At 46.5% G+C, this 26,007-nt stretch overlaps 1 protein-coding gene across 2 annotated transcripts; it reads left to right on the top strand.

The window, feature by feature from the left end:
• The first annotated feature begins 875 nt into the window (after positions 1 to 875).
• On the top strand, positions 876 to 21,677 carry BTNL9 (butyrophilin like 9). 2 transcript variants are annotated; one of them, XM_017517509.2, is made up of 11 exons: positions 876 to 1,085; positions 6,016 to 6,147; positions 7,838 to 8,185; positions 9,934 to 10,215; positions 13,153 to 13,281; positions 13,450 to 13,482; positions 14,209 to 14,229; positions 15,841 to 15,861; positions 16,102 to 16,128; positions 18,424 to 18,450; positions 19,360 to 21,677. In XM_017517509.2, exons 2-11 carry the CDS (start codon positions 6,039 to 6,041, stop codon positions 19,938 to 19,940), a joined length of 1,578 nt encoding a protein of 525 aa, XP_017372998.1. In that variant the 5' UTR covers positions 876 to 1,085; positions 6,016 to 6,038; the 3' UTR covers positions 19,941 to 21,677. The 2 variants fall into 2 exon arrangements, with proteins under 2 accessions (XP_017372998.1, XP_037590487.1); XM_037734559.1 differs by lacking the exon at positions 9,934 to 10,215.
• The last annotated feature ends 4,330 nt before the right edge of the window (positions 21,678 to 26,007 follow it).

Below are 26,007 nucleotides of genomic sequence, written 5' to 3'. Positions count from 1 at the left end.
GACATCTTTTCACACTAATAAACCTGGGTGCCCAGCCTACCAGCCTGTCTGAGCACAGACAGTCACCTCCAGGCCCATGCCTGTAGCTCACTGGCTCCTGTCTCCCACCATGAAGAGTCCTGCCCCCAGCACAGGCCCCTCCCCTAACACAGGCACTTCTGCGAGTCCCTGGGTGTCCTAAATGTGCTTAAGCTACTCTGTGCCTCAGTTCTGGCCTATCACCTGGGGAGGATGTCAGTGCAGGCTGTGGCTGGGTGGCTAGTGTCTCAGTCCACTGATGCTCAAGGTACACCATGGCCTACAGTAAAATGGGGTGGGCTGGGGTGGGGTGGTGCTTACTTCTTCATTTTTGAGCTCTGATCCACTAGAGAAATCCCAATCCAACACCCCCCCTGCATTCCTAAGTTGCACGTGAATAGGTTTTGCAGTTCGCACTAATGACAATGCCCCCAGAACGTCTTCCTTATTGACCTTGCCCCGAGGAGAAGGTTATGGTGGGTTAAAAATTGGGCATCCCAAGAGCTTGTTTACTCATGTGGTCCTAAAACCAATCTTTGAAAAAAAAAAAAAAATTGGGCATCCCTTACCTTTAGTTAGTGGAGATTGCAGTGTACTCTCTTTCACTGCTCGGGGACTGCCACTCTGCCTCCCTGGAGTCCCAGCTTCACCTGCACAGAGACCCTGCACCCAGCTGGAGCCTTTTCTCCCACTTTGAGCCTCTGCAGCCGTCACTCTTTACAAAGCTCTCAGATACCTTTCCCCTCCTTCTCTGACCCTGGAGAGACATTTTACATGGGAATTCAAGATTTTTCTCAGAGACAGGATGTGACGACTTCCTTGTTTTGTTCTATCCATCTTGGTTTTTATAGCAAAGGGCAAAGCAAACAGCATATGTATTAGGGTGGAAGACGGATAACTAACTCTGTCACATGTGCACTGGCCCCTGGAGTTCAGCTGCCAGTCCATGTCTAGGGAATCTTAACATCTAGGACCAAGACACTTTACAGCAGTCGTCGCCCTTTGCAGAGGAAGGGAGATCACCAGGACTCATCTGCCATTTCGGACATTTTGCTGCCCCCTGCCAGGTAAGTGGCTCATTCTTGACAGCTCTCTACACCTCCACCTTTCAAAAACAGCAATCAGAAAATGACGGTGGGAGGCTTTGGGAGGGCATACACTTAGTGACACCATTTTATTATCCGAGCCTGGCTGCAGCATGGGATGTTTCAAGTGTGGCCAAGAGGAGATGTCCATGCCCATTCAGGTAGTCCCCATCTCAGGAGGCAGGATCCTGATACATCCCTTGCCCCCCACCAGATGAAAAAGATTTCAAGCCTCATTGTGGTTCTTTTCTTGGGGCAGTTCATCTTCCTTAGAGACTAAGAGGATGGAAATCCTCTTGTGGACCTATTGAAATCAAACCAGTGCAGGCAGTGAGCACTAGCTGGGGTCTGCCAGGGGGAAGGGCTTGCAAGGGGTGTCAGGGAGGCCAGTGGGAGAGGGCCGAGGGCCCACTGACACCTGGCGACTTGCAGCTTGGGGAATAGAGGACAGGAGACAGGCAAAATTCACCAGTCACACAGCTCACAGAAGTAGCAAAGCAAAGGCCATACTTTCAGGGATAATCTCTATACTTTGTTACTAGAGAAGTTTTGCACTCTGGGACCCCATAGTCTCCTCAGGCCTGTGCAGAGCAACAAAATGCTTCCTGTATTTGGGAGAGCACATGATGTGGCATTTGTTAATAAAAATGAATTTTCCTGCCAGATTTCAAAATGTGGTCATTTAAAATTATGTGAGGGGAATTCCCAAGGTTTTGCTCTGCCCACATGGAGACACTGGGATCGCTCAGGACAACACCCAGCTGCAAGGCAGTTGAGGTGCTGTGGGAGGGCGTGGCCTTTGGACACCGCCATGTTCTAAGATGCCCTTGGGAGATTTATTTTTTTGTCAGGAGGACAGTGTTAAGTTCAGGCAAACTATTATATGTGTGGAGAGAATCTGAAATACACCAGTAAAGCAAGAGTGAGAGATTGTGAGACAGGTCCCGTAGCTGTCCTCTTCGCAGGAGCACAAACACAAGCACATGTGTGTTTGGGAGAGCAAGTGCTCACAGTAATAAGAACTAACATGCATTGGGCACTTCCTATCTATCAAGCACTTATCTATACCTCAAGTGTTATTATTATTATCATTTTTATTAATGGGTCCAAATTACCTATTTGGTAATCATCACCTTGTGGGAGGACCTGTGTCACCAGCTAATACAACTCGACTAAATCCCCAGAACTCGATGCATCCAAATGGATCTTAAACACAGCCTGAGCCCCTCTTGGTTTGGAAGGCACTAGCTGGACACTGACATGCCCCTCCTGGCTTTGCTGTCATGGAAATCTAACCCGTGTAATACAAATGGAAAAGCGGGTTTTATTTTGTTAAGTTATTCACTAGAGAACCAACTGAGGATCCTTGGTGGTCGTCATTCTGCACACAGGTAGTATCTGCCTTCCAGAGGGAGCAGCCTAAGGCTCCTGGGAGGACAGGGAGCATGTGCCCACCGGCAGAGCTCAGTCCAGCTGGAGGGTCCCTCTGTCGTCATCCTTCCACACACTGGGTTTTCCAAATTCCCCAAATATCCAATGTGTCCAGTCTCTTACTCCTTCCCCTAGCAAAATCTCCTCACCAGGAACAGAACCTGAAATCAGTTTACACTGTAATCAAAATAGCAGAGATCAGAAAGTGTTTCTTCAAGGAGGGCCCTTGCACTTCAAGTAAGCATCAAGCACCCTTGATCCTTAATTGGAGAGTGACGTCAGAAAGGGCAGACTCATGGCAGCAGACAGGGAGAAGGGTGCTGTTCAGAAGTCACTGATTTTTCCCTTCAGGAAGTTGCCAGCCATCTCTCTCTTTGAGTAAAGGCTTTCAAGATGATACCCTTGAGTGTTAGGAGCAACGGGACCAGGTACATGTTCCTCCTGGCTGAAAAGATGCTCTTGACAAAGTCTTAGGGAGACCTTGGTTTTAAGTTGCTTTATCTAGCAGTGGAATTTTAAATTTTTTATTCACTAGTTGGTTAGTTTGCTGCTGGTTTTGTGGCTGGCACCCTGTGAGCTGGTCGCTTCTTCAGTGCCTCCTTGTGATGGCAGGTTAGGGTGAGTGTGTGGTCTGTGACCAGCTGATTCCTGACATGGTCATGGTTTTGGGTAACAAGAGTGACTGAAGAATGTACCCAGACACACAACACAGCTGGTGAGGAATCAGAATCTGAACAGCACAGAGCAAGGCTCTGGAACCAGACAGCGGGGGTGGAACCTCAACCTACCACCTACCCACTGTGTGTGCAGGAGCAAGTCACTCAGCTCCTGGGCCTGTTTCCTTATCTGTAACTTGGACCTATTAGTAATAATGATAATAATAATAGTACTTGAGGTATAGTCAGTGATTGATAGATAGGAAGTGCCCAATGCTTGTTAGTTCTTATTACTGTGAGCATATGCACGTGTGCTTGCGCCTGTGCTCTTTCTAGGAGGCTAGCTATAGGACCTGTCTCATGCCCCATCACCGCCTTATGGGAGGACCCATGTCACCACCTAACGTAAACTCAACTAATTCCCTAGAATCATCCAACACGTCCAAATGGATGCATAAATACAGCCTGAGCCCCTCTTGGTTTGGAAGGCACTAGCTGGATACTGACATGCCCCTCCTGGCTTTTGCTGTCATGGGGCTCTAACCTGTGTCGAGAAAATCCAGAAGACTGGAGCATAAAGGAAAGGAGAAGGGAACAGAAGAGAGGGTAAGAAAATGCACAGCCTGTGTAGACACCCTTTGCTAGCACCCTTCCTTGCCAGCTTCCCCACCTGTCACAGATAGGCTTCCACCAGTAGCCACATAGGGTGAGTGGCTGGACTATCCAGCCAGAGCCTGGACCCTGCCCAAGGCCTCTGCCCATGCTGGTTATCATGTGAATCAGGTTCCAATAGCAGAGCCGTCAACATGACCCCACTTCAGGGGACCCCATCTCCTCTCCTTGAGACCTTGAAACACATACCTGAAGGTGTCTCAACCTGTCCTCTGCTTGTCCCCTCAATTTCAGCTCTAGAAGGACAGGGCTATCAGCCCATGAGCTTCACAGGCCAGTCCCCTTCCCTTGCATTCCTGCCTGCCTGGGTCCCTCCTAGCCTAAGGGTCCCTGGGGAGCCTCTATCACCTCATTAACTCACCCTGCACACCCTCTCTGAGCTTTCTGCCACTGCATGGCCCAGTGGTTTTAAAAGTCCTTCCTCCATACCCTACTGGTGGTTTTGCTGACAGTGTGGCCAGTGCCCTGTGGCCACAGGACACCAGAAGCACCTGCCATGCCAAGGTCTCAGAAGGAAAGCCAAGCGGTGGGGGCAGATGCGGAGACAGAGAATGCTGGAGAGAGGAGCCCACCACGGCCTTTCCCCACAAGGGCACTGTAATGAAGTGAAAGGCAAGGGGTGCAGTCCCGGGATGAAGATGGCGTGGATGTTTGGAAGGCAGAGGTGAAGGGAGGTACTAAATTTGATTCCAAGAGCTTCCAGCAGTCCATGGGAGTGGGCATTGGTTCCTTCCAAGGTTCAGGCAGAGATTTAGGTCCAGCCAATTACAAAATCTGCGTAACATCTTGTACAACTAAATGCAAGAGAAATGTGGAGAGTTTTCTGTATCTCCAGAGACTCACTGGCTGCAATACACTCTCTGGCCATGAGTCATTAGTGGGGCCCTAGGGAGCAGAGCATCAGGAATGAGAGGGCAGCCCTTATCTGGACTGGGTCTGGGCCTCCTGGGTCACAGATGGGGAAGGGGTGGCTAGATGGGATGACTCCATCACTGTGACCCCGGAGATGCTATTGCTGTAACCAAGCGAGTTAGAAGGAACGCACCATGCTCTGAGAGTTCCAAATTAAGAGTCCTTTATTGATTTGCCAGCAACCTAGAGATGGCTAATGTTCAAAATTCTCTCGGCCTGAGGAAGGGGCCTGATTATCTTTTATACCTTGATTTAGGTAGGGGAGGGGGAGCCTAGCAGAAGCGGAATTTTACAGAATCAGAAAAGCAGGTTAGAGGAAGGGGCTGCGGGCACGGGTAGTTTCCATACAATTACCAAGAAGGGAGGCTATCAGGCTCCTTCTACACAATGATCAAAGGGAAACTATTTTCTTACAATAGCAGTGGGGAGGTATGCCAAGCAGGATGCCGGTACAATGGTTACAAGTGTTAGGAACAGGACCTTCAATGCTTCTAAGTGCAGCATGACCCAGTTATGCACCCAAACGGGCTGTGGTAAGGAGGGGGAAGCCAGGTTGGAGTTTACAGCTAAAATGGAGTCAGTTATACTAGCCCAGGGTAGGTTATTCACTATCAACACAGGAACAATTACCAGCTGACCTCCTGAAGGTACAGCTTGAGGTCCCAGGCCTGGAGGAAAGTGTCCCAAGAAGTTGTTGGGGCTGGCAAGTAGCTACCACACGCACTCCACTTCTGAGAGAGCAGACTCTGTGTTTGTCCCTCTGTTTGGTGGACTCAATGTTCCAGACCAAAGGGAAATGGGACAAAGGTTGGGTTGATGGCGGTGAGGCAGGGAGAATGAAAATGCATATGAGATCTTCAGAGATTTCCCTTTGTTTGAGGAAAGTCGCTAAGCCCAGAAAAGGGGGGCACTGAACCCCCACACATTATGTGGCTCTATTCCTGGCTCTAAACAATAAGCAGCTCAGAAGCTGCTTCCTCTGGGATCCTTCAGCCTTGTCCCCTTGCAGCTCTGTGCACCTGAGCAAGGCCAGGGATTCCATTAACAGTGTCCTCTGGAAAAATTAGAAGCAGCTCTCATATCCGGACATGGTGTAAGAGAGGCCAAGCACTGAGGCTTGTAAGGAATTTGAGAATAAGACAAAAGTAACTGAGGCCACAACAGACTTCAGGTCTGATGGACTGAGCTCCAGCTCCCCCCACCTCTGCACATCACTCCAGCACCCTTTTGTCCCTCTCCAGGTGGCTCCCGCTGCTGATGAAAGATGGTGGATTTCCCAGTCTCCCTGGACTCCCTGAAGCTAGTATCTCTGACCAGCAGTCTTGTCTTTTTCATGCACCTCCTCCTCCTTCAGCCTGGGGAGCTGAACCCAGGTATCGTGTCTCTGCAGCCCAGCTAGCCAAGACATAAGCACCTCCTGCCAGGTGCTCCCCAGGGCTAAGATCTTAGAATAGAGTACCAGGTCATGCCAGATGCTAAAATTCAAAAAAGACTTCCATCCTGGTTGTTAAACAGCCACTACCCATGAGCATTATCCAGCCTGTAGTGTTCCTCCACCATCTCTCCAGCCCCCAACACCTCTTGCACACTTCTCAGCACTCTGAAATCCACAGGCATCACAGGGAGCAGAGCAAGAGGGTGCCAGGAAACTCACTGGCCTGTGTTTGTGCTGAACACATTAATAGACATTTTTTAACTCCACCCCTTGCAACACTTCTCTCATGAAAGATGCAGCCAACAGAGGATGTAAACTAATAATTCAAAGGTGATTTTGTAATTCTCTGGACTGGAAACCAGGAATTCCAGGGTGACCACAGCATAGCCCTGGTCTTCAGCAGTCTGTGGTTAAGGGGCTTGGTGGCGGACGTAGCATCAAAGACATTGGGAGCACAGCCAAGAGCAACGATTTTTTCCTGGAAAGCTGAGGAGAACCATAGAGAGGGAATATTGTGTGAGCAGAGGCTTGCAGGATGCACGTTCTGCAGGAAGATGACAGATGAGGGATAAGCTAGGGCAGGGTGTGCCCAGGGAAATAGCCAGACATTGGTGTGTGGAGAGAGACAGCCGGAGAGAACCTGAAGAGTGAAACTTGTAGGAAGGGTATTGGATATTCACTTAGTGGGCAATGAGAAGCCTAAAATAGTGTGAGCAAAGGGAGAGAGAGAGAGCCAGCCAAGTGCAGGACAGGGAGGGTCCATGACAGGAGAGCTTTGGGATGGGGTTTTAGCTAAACTTGGAAAGAAAGGAGAGGAGAGATACAGAGGCCAGAGAGAAGAGTGAGTGCCTGTGGGGTGGCAGGGAACCGTGCATGCGGAAGAACTGCGCAGGAGCAGCAACTCTCATGGGAACTGCAGAAAATAGGCCAGACCAAAGGGAGCACAGAGGCCTCATGAAGAAGCCTTCAAAGAGGAGGGTGATCAAATGAAAGACTCCAGCAAATAAGTCTCAAAGGAAGGATTTGGTTGGCCTTTTGATAAGAAAACCTGTGGAGCAGGGAACCCTCATAGATGATTTTTGATACCCTTGGTAGAAGCTGTACGTGTGAATTATTTTTTAAACTTGGAAAATCAGACAAGCAAAAATAATAAGAAAATATCTATTCTTATCATGCAGAAATTATCACCACCAACAATTTGGTGTCTCAGGTATTTTTCTCTGCATATTTATACAAATACATATGATTTTTACTCAAGATGATAGTGCGCAGATTTTTTTTTTTTTTTGAAACTTGCTTTTTTGATCAAAGATTTCATTTCACTTAATGCCTTGGTCATATTTACATAACTGCCTCCAAAATAACATTTGTACCTGGTTGGATCAAACCATTACCAGCTCAGCACCACAAATCTGGTTGTGATGTCACCTGTGTATTCGTTTAACCATGTACTCACAGTTTTTCATAAAAATTACTTGTTCAAGGATCCAGGCCGGTTGTCCTGTAGAGTACCTTGTCTTTCTTGTTTGCATGATTTGCTGTAGATTCCTCAGCTGTAAAGCGGTGCGATAAACTTTTTTTAAAATTGGATGAGGGCTGCTTTTTCCTGTTCTGACTTCTCATCCTAGAAAAAGTCACAGTGGTAGGCCCTGCGGATCCCATCCTGGCCCTCATCGGGGAGGAGGTGGAGTTCTCGTGCCACCTATGGCCCTACCTGGATGCACAGCACATGGAGATCCGCTGGTTCCGGAGCCACACCTCAGATGTGGTGCACCTGTACCGGGAGCAGCAGGAGCTCCTGGGCAGGCAGATGGAGGCATTCCGGAACAGGACCAAGTTGGTCAAGGATGACATCGCCGATGGCAGTGTGGCCCTGCAGCTTCACAGCATCGTCCCCTCCGATGAGGGCATGTATGGCTGTCGCTTCCTCTCCGACAACTTCTCTGGCGAAGCTGTCTGGGAGCTGGAGGTAGCAGGTGCGTGGACTGTCCTAAGGCCCTGTAGGGCAGAGGGAGATACAGTTGCTTTGCCCAAGTAGAGGTAGAGTCACAGAGAACGTAACAACGTTGCTAATTTTTGAAAAACATAAAAGTTGATGGATAGGTCCATTCTCAAATGAACAAACAAAACAAAATGCAATTTTTTGAAACTATCAGTTCATCAAAAAATACACAAATAGCCCTTAAACGTATGAAAAAAAGCCGGGCACAGTGGCTCAAGCCTGTAATCCTAGCACTTTGGTAGGCCGAGACGAGCAGATCACGTGATCCCCTAAGTTTGAGACCAGCCCAGACAACATAGGGAGACCCCATCTCTTAGCCAGGTGTGGTGTGCGCCTGTAGTCCCAGCTACTCAGGAGGGTGAAATGGAAGGATCTGGCAGCAGTGAGCTGTGATTGTGCCACTGCACTCCAGCCTGGGTGACAATCTGTCTTGAAATATATGTATATATATATATTAATATATATATATTGTTTTACACTCTCTCTCTCTCTCTATATATATATATATATATACACACACATATATATATATATACACACACATATATATATATATGTACATATATACACACACACACAAATATATATGTATGAGTAAAAAAATGACTCATAATGAGAGAAAGGGAAATCAAAGCTACATCAAAATGCAATTTTTTAAAACTGTCAGACTAGCAAAACTTTAAAAGCTCTTTCATGTACTGTTGATGGATCAATGGAGAAGCAAGCTCTCTTGTACCATATTAGTGGAATTCAAACTTGGGAAGCTCCAGGACAGGGGAATTTGACAATACTTAAGAGGATTAGCTGTGTGTCTACTCTCTGACACAGGAATCCCACCTCCAGGAACGTATTCCACCTCCAATACCTCCAATATGAAAAAAGCATATGTATGAGTTTAATCTTTGTAAAGCTTTTGAAAAATAATTGCAAAATAGTGGAAACCACCTAAATGTCCAAGCATGAATAAAAGCTGAGTATGATCTATTTACGTATATTATGCGGCTGAAAAAAATGATGAGGGGATCTCTTAGTGGAGGCAGAGTGATTTCTAGTATTGCTAAGAGAGAAAAGCAAAATGCAGGGTTCAATAACATATACTTGCATGTGTAAGAAAGCAGGAGAAACATTGCAAAAAGAAACATAGGAAGGATAAACTAGAAATTAATGAAATTGGTTAATTACCTAGGGTGAGTTGTGATGGCATGGAAAGGATGGAGCTTTTTTTTCCTGATACACATTTCTATACAGCATTGGCATTTAAACCACATTAATGTTTTTCATATTCAAAATATAATGTCAGTCCCACAAGGATGGAAAGATAAAGGAGTGTGTATAAGGCAGGCACTGGAGCTCTGGGGGGATTCATGAGGGAGAGAGGAGTCACAACTCTAAGGTATTAGAATTCATGGTGGTGTTATTCCACATTTTAGGGAAATTGTCCCTTGCATAATATGATTAAATGCTACTAGCCCTTCCACACCTAATTATCCCTTTCCCATTTCCAAATGTCCCTTAGGGGTATTAGTGTCCCCACATGCTACCACTGATTTAGACTGTCATTTCCAGTCCATGGGTGGGGAGCTTCAAGCCCACACATGTCTTAATAGCAGTCACAGGTCATGATGCTTTATGGTGACTACAAGTGGTGAACTGTGGCATGAACTTTACGCATGGATTTCTCAGAAGGAGCCTGATTGTTCCTACTCCTCCTGCCTCCACCAGGGCAGGGCTCAGAACCTCACCTCTCCCTTGAGGGCTCCAAGGAAGGAGGCATTCAGCTGAAGCTCAGATCCAGTGGCTGGTACCCCAAGCCTAAGGCTCAGTGGAGAAACCACCAGGGACAGTGCCTGCCTCCAGAGTTCGAAGCCATCGTCCAGGATTCCCAGGGCCTGTTCAGTCTGGAAACATCTGTGATTGTCCGAGAGGGAGCCCTCAGCAACGTGTCCCTCTCTATCCAGAATCTCCTCTTGGGCCAGAAGAAAGAGTATGTGGTCCAGATAGCAGGTCAGTGGTTGTCTGCTCACACCCATCTTCCTACTCCTCACATCTACATATGCATTGGCCCAAAGGCCGTCTATAAAGTCACAATGGTACTGGGCCTGTCTGCATACAGGATGTGTTGGCCTTGGCACCTGAGAAGTCAGCAACTTGAATATTAGGAACACACTAAGAACACTACTACCCAAACAGCCAGTGACGGAGGCCCCAGAGAGTCCACATTTCTGTGCCTAAGGCCATACACTAAAACTCATCAACTCTACTCATCAGATGCATCATGGGAGCTTATAGATTCCTAAAGCGATCTCCCAAACTGTTTATTGAGTTTCCACAATGTGATCCCAGTCCCCATTCCAGTGGGGGACACAGAGAATAAACAAAAGGAGTGCATCCTGTCACATCACGTTAGTAGGTGGTAGGTGCTGTAGAGAAAAATGAAGCAGGCTGAAAGTAGCGGGCATGTCCACAGATTACAAAAGGCTTGTCCGGGAAGTGGGCGTGTAGGCAGCCAGCTGAAGGCAAGGTCATTATTAAAGTCTTATTATGAGGCAGCCACCACTTCATATTCATAGTTCTATTTTTTTTTTTTTTTTTTTTTTTTTTTTTTTAATAAAAAATTATTTTTTTTTTTTTTTTTTTTTTTTTTTTTTTTTTTTTACATTTTGAGGACAAACCCAACCTACAGGCCATTTTTCACATGAGTCCAAATCAGTAGCTATTTTATTATAACAGAAAAAAAAAAACCTCACCCTTTGATATAGTTGGCCAGATAAAGGCCAATGCACACATATTCTCAAGATAAATGATAACTTGTCTTCAAGTAGGAGGACTTGGCAACACCATTAAGGGATTTATCACACACAGCTCTAAATCCCCTGGGAATTGGGATGGCCATCTGTGTTAGCTAACTGTCTTTAACCAAAGGAAAAATTAAGCATGTGATATGTCTATGGCAAGCCTGTAGTTACAACTTGGAGGCCCACACCTAAGCTAAACTCCCATGAGACAGGAATCACCACAGCAGTGATCTCTCTTTCATGTTTACATTTCAAACAAGTGGTCCTTAAAAAAATCATTCTTGGATTGTAAAGAAATAATTGACACATTTTCTAAGGAAAATGAACTAAGAGAGGGAAAGAGGAGGGAGTCTCCCTTTTGCACCAGGAAAAAGGCAATATTTTCTTTTTAGTGTTTAATATAAATCTTAATTTATATTACTTATATTTATTATGAAACATATTAAACAAGTTTATATATACATTTTTAGATGGGTAAATGTTTGCATGCACAGACCTCTTTATAAATGGCATGATTCACACTGATACCTTTGGGAAGGCATTCTGGTGGCAGGAACCACAAAGCCAGGGACGTGAGAGGGAAAGCTGTCTGTGGCTGGCAGAACAGGCGAGAGGGAAGGTCACAGCTCAGAGAGACAGCCTGCCCTGAGCCCTTGCTCTTGACCCCAGGCCAGTGCTTCACACACCATCTGTTGTGAGGACCAATCCATTGTGACCCAATGTTTTTGTACCATACAATAAAAATGCACTGCTAGAAAAACAAAGTTAAAAACCAAAGTCCACTGATGTCACTTACAAGCCAGACACAAAAGAACAAATGCTGTCTGTTCCCACTGGTGTGAGATTACCTAGAGGAGTCAAATCCATAGAGATGGAGAGTACATGGAATGGAAGGTGGCAGGGCTTAGGGGTGGGAAGAGAAATTATTGTTTATTGAATACTGAGTTTCAGGTTTTGTTTTGTTTTGTTTTGTTTGTTTGCTTTTTCTTGAGACGGAGTTTCACTCTTGTTGCCCAGGCTGGAGTGTAATGGTGCACTCTTGGCTCACCACAACCTCCGCCTTCCGGGTTCAAGCACTTCTCCTGCCTCAGCCTCCTGAATAGCTGAGATTACAGGCATGTGCCACCACGCTCGGCCAATTTTGCATTTTTAGTAGAGAAGGGATTTCTCCCTGTTGATCAGGCTGGTCTTGAACTCCCAACCTCAGGTGATCCGCCTGCCTCGGCCTCCCAAAATGCTGGGATTACAGGCATAAGCTACCGTGACCAGCTGATTTTTAGTTTTGAAAGAGGAGAAAACTTCTGGAGATGGGCAGTGGTGATGGCTGCAGGACATGGTGAATGCACTTAGAGCCACTGAAACTACACTTAGAAATGGTTAAGATGGGAAACTTTGTTAGGCATATTTTACTACAATTTAAAAAATATATTTTTTAAAGATCTGAGATAAAAGTAGCATTTTCGAATAATTAGTTGACACAGAAAGTTACTCTATTAAAACTGCCACAGAGTTTGTGAAGGGCCAGTGGGTTCTGCGCATCCCTGCCACGGCTGGTGCAATCCGGTGGGCGCTGCCCTAGGCCATGTCTAGCCTGGGGGCGGGTCATCCCTGGGGAGCCCGGAGGGAGGTGGGAGCTGCGAGGCCGCGCGCACTTGGCTTCATTTTCACTTCTTCCAAAAGCGTGGTGAGAACCGAGGTAGAAGCCGAATGACTGCAAACAAGCGAGGAGACGCCTTGTGGATTGGACAGTGCGGGTACAGAGCAGGCGCCCACTGGGCTTCCAACGCCAGCCAAGCCCCTGGGATCCTCCTGCCTTCGGACGCGGGGCAGGAGTGGGGAGAAGCCGAGCGAGGGCAGCGCTGTGGCCGCAGAAGCCGCGGGCGGGGCTGGGGCGCCGGCCACCTCCGGACCCCTGTTCTCCCTGCTGCGCGCAGCCGCCCACTCCGCTGAACGCGCTCCCGCCCGCGCGGCCCTGGCTCACACCTCGAGAGCGCCGGGCAGCCACTCGCACGCCAGTTTCACAGACGGCTGCGGTGGGCCAGGCAGCTTCCCCGTCCAGCCAGAGGTCACTCGAGGGCAGGCTGATCTGATCTTTCACTGTTTAGTGGCGCCTAAATCGAGACCGTCCCTGTGGGGTGTTTTCCAGACGTGTTTTTACCCGGAGCCTCCCGATGGAAGAGCGCTTTCGTGGGGACCATGGCGATGCTGCCTCCGCTGCTGGCGGTCCTCGTGGCACTGGCGCTGGGCCTCCTCCAGAAGCAGCGGAGACGCCAAGGTACCGGCGCGGGCTGTGCTCGGGAGCAGGGGGGTGGGGAGGGGCACCCGGCGGGTCCTGGACCTCAGGGGCCACGGAGGCGCCTCCTTCCGGGACGCGGCGCGTGAAGGGGGCCTGGAAGGAGCAGGGGGCGCACACTTAGCCCTCCCCCTCCCGTTTTCCCTTCAGAAAAGCTGAAGAAGCAGGCCGAGAAGAGACAAGGTGAGCGGGGAGCAGGGCGTCCTGCGCCCACCTCTCTAAGTGCCAACCTGCCGTAATCCAAAGGCCCAGGATCCCTTTACAAGGATTTATTCCATCGCAAGGTGTCAGGGCGGCCATCAGGGAACGGTCAGCGTCCGCGGTGGGGAAAGGGAAGATCGTTCATATGGGCAAAAGAGGAGGTGCTGAACAGAGTTACATTTTCCACACAGAGGCTAGCATGCAGATGTCAGGGTTGATTGGCTACTATTGATTACACCCTCACGGCTTGCTTAACGTTCCACTGTACAGAGGGAACAGCCTCCAGGGCCTGCTGCCAGCGTCATTTCATCTAGGGTTTTTATAAAGCACAGAAGGAGTCGGGTTGATGCTTAACACCTCAACACAAAGTCAGGAAGCTGCGATCAGGCACCAGGGAAAACAGCCGTGTTATGTGACCAGGGCTCAACGTTTCCCCTGGGCAAAATAAATTTGGAAGTTTCCAACATTTATTTTCACACTAGCTGGGTCACCCTCCTATGGAGCAGGGGAGCCGAGGAATGGGGCAGGGGGTGGGCACTTCCCTATCCCCTACCTGGAGCCTCACTGTCCAGCCCAGCCTGGGCCCCCAGACCACCGGGGAGGGCAGTGCATACATCGGAGGTGAGGCCTTAGTGTTCATCCATCTGTCTGCCTCATTCCCCAACCTGAGAGACTTTCCTCTTTTTTTATTTTTATTTTTTTCTCCAGGGAAACTCACTGCAGAGCTGGGTAAGTTCTGGGTGTGGGGCCACAGTGTTGCCTGTCAGCCAGCGGGGTGGATCCCTGTGCCTGTGCAGTGGGAGGAGGGGCTCCCTTTGGACAGGGTCAACTGGCAACTATCTAATTCTGAACCATCCTTGGGAGACTCCAGCTCTCCACTTGCTAAGGGGCTGAAACAATGGCTGCCTGCCACTGTACAGCTGCCTGAGACCCTCTGGACAGACCCGGTCAGCTCCTCCCCTGCAAATAAGACAATTCTGTTAAAATTCCATCATAAACGTTTACTTTCTCTGGTTCATCTTCCTAGAATATCCTCTTTCTAATGCAAATGCCACTAGGAAGGGTGGTACCTTTAATTTGCACTAAAGTAGGAATAATTTCTCAGATTCACTTTTCTCCCCAGAGGGACTCAGAAACTTGAAACCATGGAATATGTGTCTTTGTACAGAGAGGAGAGTGATGAACCCAAAGGAGGGGGAATGGAGGAAAAGGCCACCATGGTGTTGGGGTTGGGGGACAATTCAGATGAGACTATAAGGTTGGGGAAGCTTGTCTTGCAGTCTCCCTAGTCCTTCAAGGGGAAGGAAAAAAAATTGCCCTGATAAGTCATTAACACTATAGTCTGAATTATAAGTCATAACACTATTATCTGAATGCCTCTCCCAGGAGCATTTACTTTTGAAAGAACTTGACATTGGGTGGACAGATCAAAGGAATGCATTTCTAGTAACAAAATGTTGGAGTCCTTGGTATTTGGTCAGGGGAAATAATTGGGCGTGATGTCCTTCCAGTCCTTTAAATAATGTACCCAGTAAGTGACCCTGAGGCTCACATAGGCTGCGCTCAGTGCCTGAATTTATTCAGGAGCTCCTCCCCAGGAAGCTTGTGATTTCAGGCAGAAAGAACAACTCGAACCCTGGGAAGGGTATATCAGCACTAAGGTCTGGTTCCCCTTCTAGGCCCTGTGCAGATTTCCACCTTTGAAGTAAGATAGGATGAGGCTTAAAGTCCTGCAGATGGGCCTCCTTTTAGGACAATGAAGAGGCAAAGATGAAACTGTGTTTAACAATGGTTTAAGATTCATACCACCCAGGAACCTAGTGAGTCAGGGGCTATTATTACCCGTTTTTTATAGATGGAGAAACTGAGACCCAGAGGAACTAAGCAATGTTCCCCAAAGCATATTTAGGAAATAGCAGACCAAGGCATTCAACCCAGAGGATCTCACTCCAGAGTTTGGCTGTCTAAAAACTTAGCATTCCTGATACTTACAATGTTTAATACAATAGGTGCTTCAGAATTTTCTAAGGATTGGGAAAGTTTCATCAAGTATTCAAGTACTTTAAAACAAAATACATTAAATTTGTTTTCATTTAAATGATTTATTATTTTACTAAATTATATAAGAAATCAGTTATTAAAATATTATTAAATGATAAAATACTCCTCACAGTAATTGTTACAATTAGATTTCTAAACAAAATAATAAATATATAGAAAACTCAATTAAAAAAAAAAACAATGGTTTAAGATTAGGAAAGCTCTTCCTAGTGGCCTGTCTTGAGAAGATGGTTCCACCCATCTGCAGGCTGATGTTTTCTTTGTGTGTTCTGCTTGCAGAGAAGCTTCAGACAGAGCTTGGTAAGTGAACCCTCTTAGAACTATTCCTTCTCATTCATATTTTTGCATCTGGTTCTCCATATATCTTCTCATCTCCCAATCAGGTATGATGCCCAGGCAGGACCCTTGCTGGCTGTGTGGGTAGCAGGAGAGAGGGGAAGAGACAGAGAGGTGATAGGGGTGGGTGTAAGGTGTGATGTGTGAGCAGGGAAACTTGGGCTCCTGATGTGCTAATTCCCTGTTTTCCCTTTGCTGCTTCAGACTGGAGACGGGCTGAAGGCCAGGCCGGTGAGTGGAATCCATCTCTTTCTGACTGTTCCTCATTTATATCTGAGCACCCCAGTCCAGCTCACCCTGACTAACTAATCGGGCTTATCATTCTGATTGCATTCCATGGCCTCACACAGCATGTATTAATCTATGCCACTGGGTAGAGGTTATACTCTGTCCTGAAGACTAAGTGTAAAGCAAACCACTAGTTCCAATCCTGGTTACATATCAGAGTTACATTGACTCTTGGTGCCCATCCTCCAAGATGTCCATGGTTCTGGCATGGGTGTGTTGTACATGTAAATATGTCTCTGCATACCCCGCTCTGTTCACCTATAATGCAGACAGTGTAATGTGTATATTTTGTATATATTCTTGCAAAATGTGGATATTGATTTATGCATATGCATCTTAGTTCATGTAAGTGACATTCATGGCTCCATGCCGTTCCTTGCTTTTCACGTGCATCATCGTGCTTTAATATCCATTGCTGCCACTTGTGTGCATTCAGTCTGGTTCTCCTCCTTACCACAGAGCACTTCATTTTAGCCAGCCACCCTCCTGGAATAGGTATCCAGGCTGCCTCTAACTCCACAACACAGAATGCATAATTTCCTTATGGCCCTGTGTGGAGATTTCTCTGGGGTATATAACTAGGAGGGGGATTGCTGGCCATGGTTCACTAAGTGGGGTAGTGGGATATTGTGAAGGCAGTGTCATCATCCTGCCACCAGCCATGCAGGGAGGTTCCATTGCCCACATCTCATGTGAGCCAGTTTTCTAAGGTTGCTAATCAATGGGGATTAGCGATGGCTCATTGTTCTTTAGATTTGCACACCCCTGAATGCTGAAAAGTTTGAGCATCTCCCTGCATGCTACTTGGCTTTGGGGGCTTGCTCTACTGAAAATTGCCAGTTCATATCATTGACCCATTTTTCTTATAGGATTGCTGTCTTTTATTATTAACAGGAATACTGTGTGTGCGTGTGTGTGTGTGTGTGTGTGTGATATTAATCCCTTGTGGGTAAACATTGTGAATTCCTTCTTCTGTTGTGCCATCTGCCATTAGCTTTGTCCATAGTTCCTCTCATTGAAAAAAATTATTAATTTTGATAAAATGTAATCCATCAACTTTTTACCCTATGGTTTGTGTTTTTGAAGTTTTGTTTTGAAGAAGACCTTGCTCACACTTAGGTCACAAAGATACTCTCTTACACTTTCTTTTATTTGTTTTATTTATGTAACTACAAAAACCTTTCTACTATCTTTGTTATATCTGCATCTTTAATCCATCTAAAATTTGCCATTTTGTGAGGTGCTGGGTGAGAATCCTGTGATTTTTCTCTATATAGTGAGTTGGGCTTACCAATGCCATTTACTACACCATTCCGGGGTTGCCGTTGATATGGGGAACCACCTTTGATACATATTGGATTCCCATCTCTATCTGAGTTTGTCCATTGGCTGTTTTTACTACTATGGCTTTTGTAGTATTTGAAAGTACAAGTTTTCCTTCTCCATTTCCACTTCCTTTTTAGGGTGAATGAACCTTTTTAAAACATAAATTTTAGGATAAATTCATAAATCTCCCCACAGAATCCAAAAGCAGTTTTACATGGGATTGTTTTGAACTTATACATAAAGTTAGGGAAAATCAACATGTTTGTAAAATTGAGTTATTCCACATAAGAGCTATTGTGCTTAAAGCTTTACCAGTTATTCTGATGCAAAACCGGGGCAGCAAAGCCTTGCTGTAAATATATGGAGCTCTGAGAATGTCTTGTGTTACTTTTGCTTGTGTGATTTGGTGATATTTTTGTTGCAAAACAGAACAAGATAAAACAGAACAGAAATCCACTCAGATTGGTTCACATTAAGAATTGAGGCATGTCAGGAAAAGACAGGGCATCTAGAGGGCATCTTGAGATGCCCAAGATGTCAGGCTCAGCTGGGCCTCTTGGGAACAGCCTGGCCAGTCAGAGGCTGAGGCTGCATTTCTGTCTCTCAGGGCATCGAGGCTGCTTATAGAGTCTCTCTACCTACACACTCCATTCTCTTGCTTTTTCTAGCAGAATTTCAGCCTGCATGTAGTTCTGGTTTCATCTATCAACGACACAGTCCTCTACTCAGTCTTACAGTCTCAGGAAAATACATGGTGAACCCAAGACCAGTCTGGATTCAAACCAGTTTTCATGGTGGGAATAGGGTCATTCGATCTGCAGGCATCCCTCATGCATCTGGCGCCTTTGTTAAGGTTCCAAAGTTACTGACTGAGATTTCTGAGCTTTTTTCCCCTTCTCTGTTTGGTTTCAGAGTGGAGAACAGCCCAAAAATATGCAGGTAACTGAAGCCAGGAAACTGATTTGTGTTTTTGGTTGGCTGGATCTTAAACAGGAGGGAGGCAGAGAGATCCGAGATTAGCAGATGGGGCTTTCTAGGGGCCAAGTATGGGGCCTGCACACGCAGACACACAAGCACACTTGCAAACACGCCACATGACACATATGCCTGCATGCATATGCACATACATGTGTGCTTGCATGCACACACATGTGTGCACACACACATGGGTGAGTGTGCACACACACACAGGTGAGCTCCCAGACACATCGTTCCTCTGGGTTTCACCAGGTTTATTTCCATCTGGCTTGGGGCTATTTGCAGGTGAGAGTGCAGAGTCTGTAAGGAACCTCCCAGATCCTCTGACAGAAGGGGTCCCCTAGGTTCCCATCTGTCAAATGGGATGGGGTATTGAAGTGTGGGGCACTGGACTAGATGATCTCAAAGGTCCTTTTAAAATCCCAAAAAGAAAAAAACTTTTCTGAAAGACTGCATACTAAAAAAAAAAAATCCAAAAATTTCTGTGAAACTATGCCCAGTGCTCTCCTGATTAACTCAAGGTCACATGAGCAGGAACCAGAAGCAGCCCACAGGTCCTTCCCCTTGAAGGGACATGGCTCACTCCCAGCTAACCTACCTCCTTTGCTATCTCTGGTATGGAATTCAGGGACCTTCCAGTTCAGGAAAGGACAGGATTCCTTGTCACTATCAAACACTCAGGAGTGACTTACACACACCACTTGAGTCCTGGGGAGGGGGCTTGCAGGGCTGAGGGTGAGGGTAGGGGTGAAGGTTTCATTTCATTGATTATTCCACCAAGAGAACCTAGAGGTTTGTCTGCCTTAAGGAAGAGACAGACTGGGGGCCCAGACCATCCTGGGCGGGCACTAACGCTGTGGCTCTGTGCAGTGGACGTGACTCTGGATCCAGCCTCAGCACACCGCAGCCTGGAAGTGTCGGAGGACTGCAAGAGTGTGTTTTCCCGCGGCGCACCGCCAAGCCCCGCGCCCAGCGACCGGCAGCGGTTCTCAGAGCAGAAGTGCGTGCTGAGCCTCCAGCGCTTCTCCGCGGGCCGCCACTACTGGGAGGTGCACGTGGGCTGCAGCAGCCGCTGGTTGCTAGGCGCCTGCCTGGCCGCAGTGCCGCGCTCGCGGCCCGTGCGCCTGAGCCCGGCGGCCGGCTACTGGGTGCTGGGGCTGTGGAACGGCTGTGAGTACTTCGTCCTGGCCCCGCACCGCGTCGCGCTCACCCTGCGCGTGCCTCCGCGGCGCATGGGCGTCTTCCTGGACTGCCAGGCGGGAAAGCTGTCCTTCTTCAACGTGTCCGACGGCTCCCACATCTTCACCTTCCACGACACCTTCTCTGGCGTGCTCTGTGCGTACTTCAGGCCCAGGGCCCACGACGGTGGCGAACACGCGGATCCCCTGACCATCTGCCCCCTGCCGGTTAAAGGGACGTGCGTCCCCGAAGAGAACGACAGTGACACTTAGCTACAGCCTTATGAGCCCGCAGACTCCGCCCTGGACCCGTGGTGAGGCGCCCTCGTGACCGCAGGGCTGGTCTGAGGAGGCTCCCTGGATCCCAGGCGGCTCCCTGGATTCCAGGCCAGCGTTTTGCTCTCCTGCTCCGTCTAAAGTGAGCAGGTGCACCGGCTAAAATGTCAGCAAAATGTCACCGAGTGGGACAAAAAGAGGGACCTTTGCCTACGTAGATGTGTATGTGTAATGAGATTTTCTTCAAGGAACGGAGACAAGTCCAAAGCTTATTTGTGGATTGTGGGACTGCGTGAATGAGTATAAATATATCCACGTCGCTGAGAGCCAGGTTTCCCGGCTGGGAGGTGGGGAAAAGGCCAGCATGGAAGAAAGAAGGGAGAAACCTTTGGAGGCTGCATTAGAGGGATTCGTTAATTTGTATACTTTTATATTTTTGTATATGGTTGCTAGCTCTAAAAAGGTCGAGACGCAATGATATTTCGTAAGCAACAAGTTCATCTAAGTAAGGCTCAGATCGTAGTTTTAAACATCATTTCCCATTAAAATGAAGTTAGAGGAACAGCTGCTTCTGGGGCCGGGGCAAAAATGTCAAGATGAGCCTGGAGCATTGTGTGTGGTAAGGTAAAGTAAGTGCTCAAAAAGTGAAGGGAACATGGCAAGAGGGTAGAGGAGCCAGGCTGAAGGGGCCTCACTGACCAATTGAGGGACAATTTGAACATCAGGATGAATAATGACAGGAGAGATTATAACACACTGAATAAAAACATAATCCATGAGTTCATGCTGATATTCAAATTTCTTTTTAAAAAGAAGAAACAGGAAGATTTTTTAAAAGAGGTGAAATCTAATTAATGGTGACAGTCTTTTGGAGAACAGGTATGTAAGCAGTAACCTTACACACTACTTATAAATTTGAAAGAGTTACCTTTACAACGGAGAAATCTACCAGATCATCCAAGTGATTTAATTTAACATCACCAATGATGGGACCAAGGACGTTATTAGTGTCACAACTGGGGAAAATGAAACAGGAACAAGATATCACTGGGGAAGTGTTCTTCACCCCCTGCCCCAAGAAAGTCTCTCTCTGTCGCCCAGGCTGGAGTGCAGCCTCAACCTCCTAGGCCCAAGTGATCCTCCCACCTCAGCACACAACACCATGCCCAGCTAATTTTAAATCTGTTGTAGAGACAGGGTCTCACTTTGTTACCCAGGCTGGTTTCGAACTCCTGGGCTCAAGCCATCCTCCTACCTGGGCCTCCCAAAGTGCTGGCATGAGGCACTGTGCCTGGCTTCATTTTCTGAGTGAGACATTTGTACGGTAGGATAACACTCTTGTTCTTAGTAAACGTACTGAAGTTTTTAGATATAAATTACCACAGCATCTGCCACTGAATCTCCAATGACTTAAGTAGAAAAATATAAAACATATGAATATGTAGAAAGGAGACAATTCAAATGTAGCAAAATGACAACACTTGGTGAATCTAGGTGACTAGTCGACAGATGTTCATTGTACTATCAGTGAAGCTTTGCTGTGGGTTTGAAATTTTTCAAACTAAAAGAGTTGGGTGGTGGGGAGAAGGATATACCCAAAAGCGAAGTGATTATCTATGGTTGGGAAAATGGTTGGTAATTGTATTTTTAAAAGTCTTCCTTTTATTTTTTTAATGTTCAGTAATGTTCATGTATTGGTTCTGTAATAAAAGGGGAAAGCTGTTTTTGAAAAAATACTCATCTTCAAAATCATTCATTTGAAAGGAACTATAATGAAATTGCTGGACAATATCTTAGGGCATTGTTTCACAGTAAATGAATATGGCTCCAACCCCTTCCCCTTAATCCAGGCGGAGCTTTCCTTGCCCATTTTGGTTGTGGGGGCAGTGAGGAAGGGAGACTACTCTGCAACCAAGCTTTCTAACTGGTCTTTCCCCCTTCTTCCCTCTTTCCCTCTCCTTTTCTTTTTCTCTTCATGGGGACTGGATTTCCACCAGGGCCTGTGGTACCAGAATGGGAATGAATGGGGTGGGGGCACCTCTGGGGTGGAGCTTTTGCCCCATGGGCCCAGAAGTTTGGTTACACACAAGAGGGGGCTATGAAAATAAAATAATTTACTAAGCGTGCTGAGAGTCAGGTTTCTCTATCGGTGAAGGGAAATACAAAAATATAGAAAGGGAAAAGGAAAGGATGAGAGTAACTCTGAGATGGACTGTAATGAGAGGTGTCAATGTGAACCCCTGGGCTTTACTGTGTGTGGAGAGATGGAATGCATGCGCACACGAGGACAGATAGACGTGTGTGTGCCTGCAGATCATTCCCAGCTCTGTCTTCTTTGAAGGCTTAGCAACAATAATGCCTCAGTACCAATGGGCACACCTAGCATCCAGAACTTAGTTTTTAGTACCATTTTCAGGAAAAGAAACAAAGTCTCCTTGGAGAAATGGTTGACTCCAAGGCTAGGGCAGAGAATTGTAGGGAGAGCCTTCAATATCAGAAAATAAGGAAGTCGATTGGACAGAAGAGCCAAGTCAAATGAACTTCGATGTCAGTATGGATTTTGAACCCCTGAATAAAATAGGAATCCATAAGTATGTATATATCCCCACTGATATACGTACGTACATACATACATACATACACAAATTCATGGAGAGAAGAGAAAGCTCTGCCCTACAATAGGAGTCTCAAAATATTACTTCTTAACTCATAAATACAAAACACTTAATGTACTTTACAGTGGAGGATGCTGGCAGTTGCCACCTTAGCCAAATCACAAAAGTTAACATTGCCAGATGGGAAGTCAGTTTACATCATGTTCTTCCTGATACAATGCAGTGGAGAAAACAAAGAGCATCACCTTTGAGGTATTCCTGCATCCAAGAATGCGTAAATCAGGAGGAAACATCAGACAAACTGGTACTTTTCAAAAATGTCAAGGTCATGAAAGGACCACACTAAGGGACTGCTTCAGACTAAAGGAAACTAAGGAAGAAGGATGACTAAATGGAATAGGTGACCCTGGATGGGATCCTGAACCTGTAAAAAACATTATTGGGCCAAAGTGGCTCAGGCCTGTAATCCCAGCACTTTTGGAGGCTGAGGTGGAATGATTGCTTGAGTCCAGGAGTTCTAGACCAGCCTGGGCAACATAGCAAGACCTTGTCTCTACAAAAAAGAGAGAGAGAGGGAGAGAGAGAGAGAGATATTATCGTGGGGAGGAGAAAGGCATTTTGAAAGAGGTGTGTGGATTAGATAATAATAATTAATTTCCTGATTTCGATGCAGAAAAAATACCTTGTTTTAAGAAAATGCACACTTGTGTATTAAGGGGTTGAGGATTATAATGTTTATATCTTATTTTCACATGGCTCATTAAAACATATAGTAATATAAACAGAGAGAGAGAGAGAGAGAGAGAGAGAGAATGATAAAGAAATACAGTGGTGTCTGATAAATGTTTAATAACCGGCTTTGTGAAAAAAAAATACTGAGCCGATTTCCCTGGTGCAGGTGCTCCCACTATGGTTGATTTCAAGCTGAAGACATGATATCACTGAGGGCAGACTTGGGAAGTGCCTTAGTCAGTTCTGGCTTCTGTAACAAAATAGCATACACGGAGTGGCTTATAAACAACAGAAATTTATTTCTCACAGTTTTGGAGACTGGAAGTCCAAGATCAGGGTGCCAGCATAGTCAGGGTTGGCAAGGGTTCTCTTCTGGGTTGCAAATGGCTGACTTGGCCTTGTATCCTCACATGGCAGAGAGCAAGAGAATTCTCCAAGGTCTGTTTTTAGTTTTTTTTTGTTTTCGTTTTTGTTTTTGTTTTTAATTAAGACAGGGTCTTGCTATGTTGCCCAGGCTTGTCTTGAACTCCCGGCCTCAAGTGATCCACCGCCTCGGCCTCCCAAAGTGCTGAGATTACAGGCGTGAGCCACCTCACCTGGCCTCCTCAGGGTCTGTTTTTTTTTGTCTGTTTGTTTGTTTTTGTTGTTGTTGTTGTTTTGAGATGGAGTCTCGCTCTGTTGCCAGCTGGAGTGCAGTGGCATGATCTCAGCTCACAGCAACCACCCAGGTTCAAGCGATTCTCCTGCTTCAGCCTCCCAAGTAGCTGGGACTACAGGTGCATGCCACCACGCCCAGCTAATTTTTGTATTTTTAGCAGAGACTGGGTTTTACCATGTTGGCCAGGATGGTTTCAATCTCTTGACCTCATGATCTCCCTGCTTCGGTCTCCCAAAGTGCTGGGATTATAGGCATAAGCCACCTCAACTGGCTTATAAGGGTCTGTTTTTATAAGGGCATTAATCCCATCATAAAGGCACCACCCTCATGACCTAATCACCTCCTACTACATTGCCTTGGGTGCTAGGATTCCAACATATGAGTGGGGCCTGGTGGAGAGGGACACATTCAGACCATAGCAGGAAGAGATACCTCTGATCAGCTCTCATGAGATGCCAGCTCATGACACCACTGCGCAGTTCCAGAGGGGGATTGTAATTTGTTTCTCTATCAAGTCAGATAAGTGCATTTTAAGCTTATGAAAATATTCTTGGTCACCTGTTGAGAGAAAGCTATTCCCTTATTAATACGTGATATTCAGAAAATAGAGGTTTTATTTTTTAGTGTCATTTGTACTAGTGTGCAAATATTTGGGGTTTTACTCATGAATGTTTTAAAAATATGTTTCCTCTCTTTGACCAATAAGCCTGGAAAAATAGAAAAAAAGAAAGAAAAAGACATGTTTCCTCTCCACTGTAATCATTCTTCCTTTAGGACTGTGTTTATTTGATAAATAAGAAAAGCAAACATATAGCAAGTACAAAAAGCAACTTTAAACTGTTTTTAAATAATTAGAGGATGCCATCAGCCCACTTTAAATGATGGGCACGCTGTTGGCCCAGCTGGAATGGCATGATCTTTAAACCCCACTCTCACAGGGCTGGCAGCTGCACATGACCAGTGGTTCAACCAGCTGTCCCAAGCCCCATGCCTGGGCCCATACTGTCCCATGGTAAGATGCCTCACAGTGAGGCATCACACCAAAGTATGCAGGGCTGCAGCTTGGAGGACCTAAGGGTAGCTGGCATTCACAAGAAGGTGGACCAGACCATTGGCATCTCTGTGGATCCAACACTACAGAACAAGTCCAACGAGTCCCCGCAGGCCAATGCATAGCAGCTAAAGGTGCACAGGTCCGAACTCATCCTCTCCCCAGGAAGCCTTTGGCCCACAGGAAGGGAGATGGTACTGCTAAAGAACTGAAGTTGACCACCAGGTTGACGACCAGTTATGATGTTGGGAGAAGGTCTTGACATGTGTGCTGGAGTATATGTTGTTTGCTGAGAGGTGATGGCAAGGAACATTGAGCCATTCCCAGGCAGAAAACTGCTAGAATAGTAGGCAATATGTACTGGTTATGCACTACTTAAACCAGTTCCCAAAACACAGGAAATATGACCTTGTCCCCATTGCTGACTCGCAAAGAGTGCTTTCCAGCTTATTTCTATTTCAGTAGTGAACAGGCACTATCTGCCTGTGTAGTCTATATTTGTTCTATGAAAAAACACTGAGCACCTCCTTATTAAAAATAATCACTTGTTCACAAAGAAAAAATACATGGGTCAGAGTCTGCTCTGGGCTTTCAGCTGGGAAATGCTGTCAGCCTCCTGACATCCCACTCTGATCCCACTTTTGCACTCTATCTTTGTGTCCGTTTCTTAATTCCTTCTGCATCACCTGGGTTAGGGTGTCCACGACCGAGCTGGTCTCAGCATTATGCCCATGTTGAAAAGAGAAAGTAAATACCTGCTGGGGACTTGTTAACAACAACAACAACAATAGCCCAGCCTAAAATTGAGAGAGACCTGAGACATTCAGGTACATATTTTAGGAAACATGAAGGCCATGGGGGTGGCTGCCCAGAAGGCGGGAGCATGCAGAGTAAAAACCCTCATTTCCCTCCTGCAAGTGTCCACAAATAGCACATGGTGTATGTCGTTCTCCCTACTGTTCACATTTTCCATGCAGCTAACTCTCAAAAGTAGGAAAAGGGTGAACA

This window comes from Cebus imitator, unplaced genomic scaffold (genome assembly GCF_001604975.1).
Source record: "Cebus imitator isolate Cc_AM_T3 unplaced genomic scaffold, Cebus_imitator-1.0 Scaffold634, whole genome shotgun sequence".
NCBI lineage: Eukaryota > Metazoa > Chordata > Mammalia > Primates > Cebidae > Cebus > Cebus imitator.
This window is presented reverse-complemented; position numbering and strand designations above follow the sequence as displayed.

Excerpts from the sequence above, each read along its gene's own strand:
- BTNL9 (XM_017517509.2), top strand. The coding sequence starts at position 6,039 with ATGGTGGATTTCCCAGTCTCCCTGGACTCCCTGAAGCTAGTATCTCTG. Across the intron at positions 6,148-7,837 it reads GCCTGGGGAGCTGAACCCAG|AAAAAGTCACAGTGGTAGGC; the intron begins GTATCGTGTCTC and ends TTCTCATCCTAG. Across the intron at positions 15,862-16,101 it reads GAAGCTTCAGACAGAGCTTG|ACTGGAGACGGGCTGAAGGC; the intron begins GTAAGTGAACCC and ends TTGCTGCTTCAG.